The 7,541-nt window shown below is 49.9% G+C and overlaps 1 protein-coding gene across 1 annotated transcript in view; it reads left to right on the top strand.

The window, feature by feature from the left end:
* GUITHDRAFT_142377 (hypothetical protein) overlaps positions 1-7,126 on the top strand; it is a gene marked incomplete at both ends in the record, with an annotated part of 10,761 nt that extends 3,635 nt beyond the window's left edge. The window contains 27 exons of the mRNA XM_005827903.1: positions 224-341; positions 460-657; positions 944-1,038; positions 1,325-1,372; positions 1,421-1,512; positions 1,701-1,776; positions 1,875-1,966; positions 2,153-2,216; positions 2,395-2,471; positions 2,604-2,726; positions 2,773-2,824; positions 2,871-2,927; positions 3,140-3,217; positions 3,274-3,322; positions 3,533-3,585; positions 3,887-3,958; positions 4,113-4,175; positions 4,456-4,599; positions 4,883-4,930; positions 5,094-5,250; positions 5,433-5,586; positions 5,891-6,013; positions 6,124-6,181; positions 6,224-6,292; positions 6,345-6,413; positions 6,900-6,956; positions 7,022-7,126. Coding sequence (XP_005827960.1) covers positions 224-341; positions 460-657; positions 944-1,038; positions 1,325-1,372; positions 1,421-1,512; positions 1,701-1,776; positions 1,875-1,966; positions 2,153-2,216; positions 2,395-2,471; positions 2,604-2,726; positions 2,773-2,824; positions 2,871-2,927; positions 3,140-3,217; positions 3,274-3,322; positions 3,533-3,585; positions 3,887-3,958; positions 4,113-4,175; positions 4,456-4,599; positions 4,883-4,930; positions 5,094-5,250; positions 5,433-5,586; positions 5,891-6,013; positions 6,124-6,181; positions 6,224-6,292; positions 6,345-6,413; positions 6,900-6,956; positions 7,022-7,126 — 2,391 coding nt within the window. The remainder of the gene's footprint in view (positions 1-223; positions 342-459; positions 658-943; positions 1,039-1,324; positions 1,373-1,420; positions 1,513-1,700; positions 1,777-1,874; positions 1,967-2,152; positions 2,217-2,394; positions 2,472-2,603; positions 2,727-2,772; positions 2,825-2,870; positions 2,928-3,139; positions 3,218-3,273; positions 3,323-3,532; positions 3,586-3,886; positions 3,959-4,112; positions 4,176-4,455; positions 4,600-4,882; positions 4,931-5,093; positions 5,251-5,432; positions 5,587-5,890; positions 6,014-6,123; positions 6,182-6,223; positions 6,293-6,344; positions 6,414-6,899; positions 6,957-7,021) is intronic.
* Between the last annotated feature and the right edge of the window lie 415 nt (positions 7,127-7,541).

Raw genomic sequence — 7,541 nt, 5'->3', positions numbered from 1 at the left:
TGGTAACGGAAGAGGAGGTGGTGGTAGAGGAGGAGGTGGTTTTCAAGAAGCACGAGACAAGCAGGAGGAGGAGAAGAAGGGGAAGCAGGAGGAGGAGGTGGTTTGTGTTTAAGGAGGAGCAGGAGCAGGAGCAGGAGCAATGGGGGGTAGAGGAGGGAGGGGGGGAGGGGGGGGCGGGGCGGGGCGGAGTTGGTTGTTGGAGGGATGTTGACTGCGAGGGAAGGTGAACAAGTTTGGAGGAGAAGCGATTTCCCTCATTCTGCGCGCGTTTCAACGTGCTGGATGCCTGGATCTTGCTCTCTTCCGCAGGATGAGCTGGGCGTTCCGGCAGACAGAGCACGGTGAGGAGAGGAGAGATGTATCATCGAGAACCAGGAGGAGAAGGAGCGAGAAGAGAGGAGGAGGAGGAGATAAGAAGATAGAGAGTATGCCTTTGTTCTGACACCTTGGATGGTTCAGTTTCTATCAGAGAGGCCGTAGTCATGGCGCGAGCTCTATCAGAGGTCAAACAGAGGGATTCAGAGCTTAGTATTTTCCTCTCTCGCTTCATCCGAGCTCAAGACTCTTCTGCCTTCACCACTGACGAGCTTGCGATCCTGGTCTCCTCCTTCTCTCGCAAGAGTGTCCTCGATGGCTCCCTCTACCGCTTCTTCGCAGGTCTGCTCCTGTCCTGTCCCCTCCTGTCCTGTCCTCCCTTCTCCTCTCCTCTCCTCCCTCTCTTTCCCCTCGCTGCATCTCCTGCTCCTCCTTTCCCCTATCTCCCTCTCTCTGCTTCCTTAGTCCCATTCTTCCTGAGTTGCTCTCCGCCGTCCCCCCCCCCCCTCTCTCTTCGTTCTAGTCTACCTTCCTCCTCCTTCACTACCTGATTCTCTTCTCTCTTCATGTCCTTCTCTCTCTTCCCCTCGTTCATCATAATCTTGTTTCTTTACCTCACGCTTCGCAGGCTGTATCTTGCAGCATTCTCTGTCTGATTTCTCTGCCCAAAACGTCGCAACAATCTTGCATGGTTACTCCAAGGCGGGGATTTGGCAGGAGGAGGTATCGATATCATCTTGTGCGACAAAGCAGATATCGATATGTGATTTTGTTGTTGTTGTTGTTGATGATGATGATGATGATGATGATGATGATGATGATGATGATGAAGTTGTTGACTTTGATGATGATGATGATGGAGATGATGATGATGATGATGACTACGACGACGAGGATTGAGATGAAGGACATATGATAAGAAGAAGATGGAAATGAAATTGATGATGACCAACAGGTCTTCCGTCACTTATCGCAAGCTGCTCGTCAACTTCGACCTCTCCGCTTGCAGGAAGCAGGGCTGATCTCCGAGGCATTCTCTCACGCTGAGACGAGAAAGGTGAAGGCAGGAGGGTCTGAGCGATCAGAGTCCTTGACGTCCTTGCAGCGAGGACGAGGAGACCGTCGGTTGAGAGACGGAGCCATCTTTCGGCATATCTCACAGAGCCTTGTCCTCAATCCACGTTCTTCGGAGAGCCGGTAGGATGAATGGTGCTGATGATGACGATGACGAGAGAGGAGGGCGGAGGGCGGAGAGAGGAGGGAGGAGGGAGGAGGGAGGAGGGAGGAGGAGGAGGAGGAGGAGGAGGAGGAGGGTGGATGGCATGATCTTGATTTGAGATGATATGATGATTTGGATTTCTTGACGCCGGTTCTACTTGTTGCAGGAATTGTGCAGACATCATGAACGCGTACGTGCGAGCCGGGGTATGGGACGAGGACCTCTTTGCACGACTATCGCAGGTGAAGATTGTTCATGAAGAAGAAGAAGAAGAAGAAGAAGAAGAAGAAGAAGAAGAATCTTTTCCTTGTGATGTGAACAAGTGACGAGCTCATATCAGGTTGTTATGTCCCTTCGAGCAAGAGACATTCCAGTCAGCGACATCGCTGTGATTGTTAATGCCTTCAGCAAGGCAACAACAAGGAGTGGAAGGTACCATGTGAATATCTCAAAGTTTTCTTTTTCCCTTCAACTTGCTCTCTTCTGATCACTCTGTTATTTCTGTTGTTCTTTTGATTTTTCTCTGCCTATTATTATCCCTCACTGATTTCCCTCAACTACTTTTTCTTGTTTACCTCCTGCTTTCCTTGTTTTCTGACAATCTTTCTCTGCTGTTAGTCGTCTCAATGTTAACGAGCTCTTCCTCCACATGGCTCGCATCGTTCGTCAGAAGTCGGCAACGGTGAAAAAAATGTCCTGATTTCTTCCAAAGGCCCGCGTCGAGCTATGTTGAAACCTTCCATCATCAACTGCAAACTGCTCTCAATCTTGAAACAATGCATGCCCAGCTGTAACCTTTTCACATTCTCGATCCAATCATCAAACTCTTCCTGAATGATTTTTGATTCTTGTCGCTGCAGGAGTTCAGAGCACGAGACGTCGCAGAGATTGTCAATGCGTTGTCACGGGCCAACACATGGGACAGTGGACTTTTTCGGTGAACAATGCGAAGAGGAGAGGAGAGGAGAGGAGAGAGGATGGGAGGGGAGGGGAAGGGAGATGATCAGGTTGAGAACGATGTGACGTGAACTTGTTGTGTCGTTACATGTTAAGACTCGTCTTGCTCCAGGCACATGTCGACAGTCCTCCGTCAGATGTCTCCTGTCGAAGTTTCTGTGCGCGACGCTGCTCGCATCGTGTGCGCCTTCTCGCTGGCATGGCAACGTGAAGATCCTCGTCTCAGAGATGGAAGGTGAAGGAGGAGCACGTAGGGGAGAAGCTTGTTGAGCTTCAAGCAGCATATTCCGATACATCTCCGCTTGTGTCTTGAAAGCTCTGTCCATGGATGAGGTTGAAGGAATGGAGGGTTGAGGTGCTGCTGTTGACGTTATCACAGAACATCTCTGCTGCTCCTGGTGACATCGCAGCTCTTGCCCATGCCTACACACGAGCGGTAAGACAGCTCTGGCATTTCTGTGACTGCTTGCCGATGCAATGAGTAAAGTTGAATTGGTTTTGTTCACTGTGTTGTGGCTTTTGATGATGATCATGATCATGATTAGGAGGAGGAAGGGGTGAAGATTGTGATGATTGGTGTTACTGGTGATGATGATTGTTACACGTTGTGTAGCTAGTTGCAAGGGCGATTGACTGCCTTTGTTTCAGGGTGTTTGGGATGAGAGGCTCTTTCGCACGCTAGCAGGATCAGTGAAGAAGATCGATCCAGCGCTCTTCAACGTCAAGGTTGTCAAGACTCTACCTGACTTGTCATCGAGACAAGACCATGACGATCTGTCAAGGACCTGGCAGAGGTTGTCTCGTCGTTCTCAGCGATAGAAACGCGGACAGGTCCCACCTTGATCACTCTCATCGTCTTACATGAGGACGAAGATGTTTGTTGTTGTATCCTCGTAAACACGATGCTGATCTTGTTCCCTGTGTGTTGAAGACGATGATGATGATAGTTCTTCGGTTTGAAACATCGCCAGAGACACCATTTATGTCCCATTCGCCTCCTCATACTGGGTGGTTTCTGTTAGAGATCTTATAAGCGTGCAGGGTCTACTCTTCGAGACGGAGCGTTGTTCATGAGGATGGGCAGTATCGCTAAGGTAGGATGTCCAAACATGTTCAACATGTTGAACATGTCTTGATGTGTCCTCCTCTGACTTCTTCCGCCTGCTCCTCCTGCTGTTTCTCGTCCTCCTTCTCTTCCTCCTCAATTCGTTGCTCACCCTTTTCCTTTTCTTTATCAATGAGTTCACTGATCAATGATGTCCTTGAAAGTTGTTGAAATGATCATTGATCAATGATGTCCTTGAAAGTAGTTGAAATGATCATTGATCAATGATGTCCTTGAAAGTAGTTGAGATGATAATGTTGTTGTTGTCTTTTTCTCACTCTTCTCGCTAGTCCCTCTCGTTCCGCGACCTTGTCAAAGAGCCTCGAGCCGTTGCAAATCTTGTCAACGCGTTCGCAAAAGCGGTCAGATCTCTTCTCCTGCTCCTCCACCTCCACCTCCTCCACTTCCACCTCCTCCACCTCCTCTTTCCTTTCCTCAAACTCGTCACTTTGCATCTTCTCCTTCATGTTCTTCCAGCTGTCTTCTGCTCCTTTCAACTCTCTCATTCATTTCCAGGGAATTTGGGATGAGGATCTTTTCCGCCTTTGCTCCAGAGTGGTTCGCAGCGCAGATCCAAAGGTGCCTCCTCCTCTTCTTTAACAATCCACCACCCTCCTCCTGCCCTCCGCCTTCTCTACTTTATCCCTCCTCCTCGTCCTGTAGCTATCCTCTCCCCTAGCAGCTTCCATGGTTTGTGGATGTTTCAACCTTTCAACCCCTCCTTACTATCCTGACCTCCTCGTTCGTCCTCTCCCGTCTCTTTCACCCTCCTTCCTCATCCCCCCCCCTCTCACATCCTCCTCCTCCTCCTCCTCCTCCTCCTCCTCCTCCTCTTCTCCTGCCTTCTCACCACGAGCAGGGCATGCACGTCAACGACTGCGCTGCCATTGTCAGCAGCTTTGCCAAGGCGCAGGCGCGAGAAGGAGCGACGCTGAGAGATGGGGCGCTGTTTCGCAGGATGTCGCTGATCGTTCAGGTGAGGAGAGAGAAATCGGCGGTGAATGTGAGGAGTGTTCAGAGGGAATGAAAGAGTAGAGTAGAACAGGAGAGGAGGAGGGCGGAGAGGAGGAGGGCGGAGAGGAGGAGGGCAGAGCAGGAGGGCAGAGCAGGAGGGCAGAGCAGGAGGGCAGAGCAGGAGGGCAGAGTAGCGAGAGTAGATGAGGGGAGATAATTGCAAGTCTAGACGTGAGCAGAGTAGAGGAACGGAAAGATTTGATGAATCAGAGTCTGCGAGCAGGAAGGAATTGAGATGGAGATGAAGATTTGTTGCTCACCAACTCGATCAGGCCTCGAGCGCAGATTCGTTCAGTCCTCGATCGATGGCCAACATTCTGGTAGGCGATCTGCTCCTTGTTGCTTCATTCGCTTCTTTGAATCACTTCTCCTGCTCTTGTCCCATGTTTCATCTTCAACTGTCCCCTTCTTTTTCCTCTTTATCATCACCATCAACAAATCTCCCGTGCATATCTGCAATCTGATCGTTTGGTCTTCTATCAGTCTGCCTTTGCAAGAGCAGGAATCTTCGATCAAAAGCTGTTCATGCGTGTCGCCAAACTTGCATGCGGCATTTCAACTCCCTCCTTCTCCCGCGACCCTCTCGATGCGTTCAAGACCCAGGAGATGACTAGTCTGGCTTGGGCTCTCGCAAAATCCGGTGTGACGATGCTTCTGTCCCATCTTCTCCTCCTACGCCCGTCCTCTCCCTATGTCCTCCTCCTCCTCCTCCTCCTCTTCTCTGCTGGTCCCTAATCTCTACCCTTCTCTCCTCTGCTCGATGCTCGCATGTTTTAGAAGTCCTTCACTCTTTTCCTCGTGTTGTTGTTGCTTCCCTTGCAGCTGACTCTCGTCAAGGCTTCGAGGACTCCAACCTTCCTGTAGTGCAGCAGTATGAGCGAGAACGACGAGGAGCTGCGGACCTGTCGATCCGAACGTTCTTCGACATCCTTTCACAGCATCTGCGAGTGAGAAAGAGGAGGAGGTGGAGGAGGAGGTAGAGGTAGAGGAAGAGGGAGGGGAAGAGGAGGTAGGGGAAGAGGAAGAGGGAGAGGAGAGGAGGTGATGGGGCAGGAGGAGCATGGAGGTGGGGAGAGGGGGAGGAAGGAAGAGAAGGAAGCGGAAGAATGCTGACGATGAGAAGCTGCGAGGGCTGGAACGCTTCAAGCCGCAGGAGCTATCAAACATCTTATGGTCCTACGCTACATGCGGGTAGGAGGAGGAGGAGGAGGAGGAGGAGGAGGAGGAGGAGGAGGAGGAGGAGGAGGAGGAGGAGAGTTCTGTTGATGTTGGCGAAACAGGTGGGAATCCTCTTGGTTGTTTCGGATGGCGGAGAGTGAGATATCAAGGAGGAGTCAATCAGAATCTTTCAAATTCAACCCACAAGACATGTCCAACATCGCATTTGCCTTCTCCAAGTCTCGGTCAGTAATGCTGCCACATGTGATGTGTATTATCATTGCTGATGAGCATTGTCTGGTTTAATCATGATTGCTCAGAGGTGCTACAAGTTGTTTGCTCACAATGTCGACAGTTACAGGAGCCACCAAGTTTTTGACATTCTTGCCGGAGAAATACTCGACAAGTCACAGGTCTGTTGCGTTATGCACCTTGGTTCTTCTGATCGTCACCAGGCTCAAAGATATGACTTCTCTGCTTTTGCTTCTCGACAACTTGCGATGTTGATTGTTGCATATGCAAAGGTTGAGCCAGAAATCCTGAAACTGTTGGTAGAAAGTGACATTCTTTCTCTAGGCTGGATATAAAGATTCGAACTTCTTTCAAGATTTGCAGAAAGAAGTGATGAGTCGACAAGTAATCATGGTGAGATAAAAGTTATGTCGTGTCTCGTCTGCCAAGTCGTCTTCGTCGTCGTCCTTGAATATGATGATGATGACCATGACCATGACAATGATGATGGCAGAGTGAAATGTCACCGAGTTTGAGCGAAGCACTTCTCGAATCAAATGTTAGTCAGAAGTATCACGTCAGGGGAAGAACGGAGACAATGTATGCTTTGTACCTTCCTCCCTCTACCTCCTCCCTCTACCTCCTCCCTCTACCTCCTCCCTCTACCTCCTCCTCTACCACCTGCCTCTACCACCTGCCCCTACCAACTCCTCTACCTTCTCTACTTCCTCCCTCTACTTCTTCCTCTCTCACGTCCCCTACCTCCTCTACACCTCCTTCTCAATCTTCTTTCCTATCTTGACATTTCATTTCGTCCCTGCTTGCCCTCGTCTTCTCACTTCATCATTACCAAACGGTCTCTCCTCCCTTCTTGTCTGATCAAGATCTAGTGCTGTAAAGAGTGCCACTGTGCAAGACGTCGTCAACATTGCATGGGCTGCTGCCATGGCAGAAGAGGTGAAGAAGAGTACACAAGTACCTGCACAAGTTTGTTCTGATCATTCTCGCACAGTTGTCTTCAGACATGCTCGAGTTTGTCATTCAACGGACAGAAAGCCGTCTGGAACTACTTCCGATTCCTCTCCTTGTACAGTTGGGTCACATCCTACTTGCTTGTAGCGACCTGATCTGCACACAAAAATCGAAAGTTTCACTTGGTGGAATTTGTTGATTTGCTTGGGAATGATTTCCTGACATGAAATGTTGCAGAGATGATGAAACTTTTCTTGGAGCAACAACCAACTAAGTTCGAAACTGATGAACAGAAATCTCTAGAAGATCTGCAGGTAAGACAACTGCTCGTCTCTTCCTCGTCTCTTCCTCGTCCTCCTCGTCCTCCACGTCCTCCACGTCCTCCTCGACGTCCGCCTCTCCCAGGGTCATCCTCGTCCTCTTGCCCTAAGCCGAACCCCCCCACTCCTGCCTCTTCTTCTTTCTTCATCTGCTCTCCAGTCTCTTCATGCTCTTTTCTTCATCTTCCCTTACAAGAGGAGGTCTCATCGTCCTTTTTCGTCATGTTTCCCCTGCTTGTTATGTTTTCAT

Source organism: Guillardia theta (genome assembly GCF_000315625.1).
Source record: "Guillardia theta CCMP2712 unplaced genomic scaffold GUITHscaffold_63, whole genome shotgun sequence".
NCBI classification, from domain to species: domain Eukaryota; class Cryptophyceae; order Pyrenomonadales; family Geminigeraceae; genus Guillardia; species Guillardia theta.
This window is presented reverse-complemented; position numbering and strand designations above follow the sequence as displayed.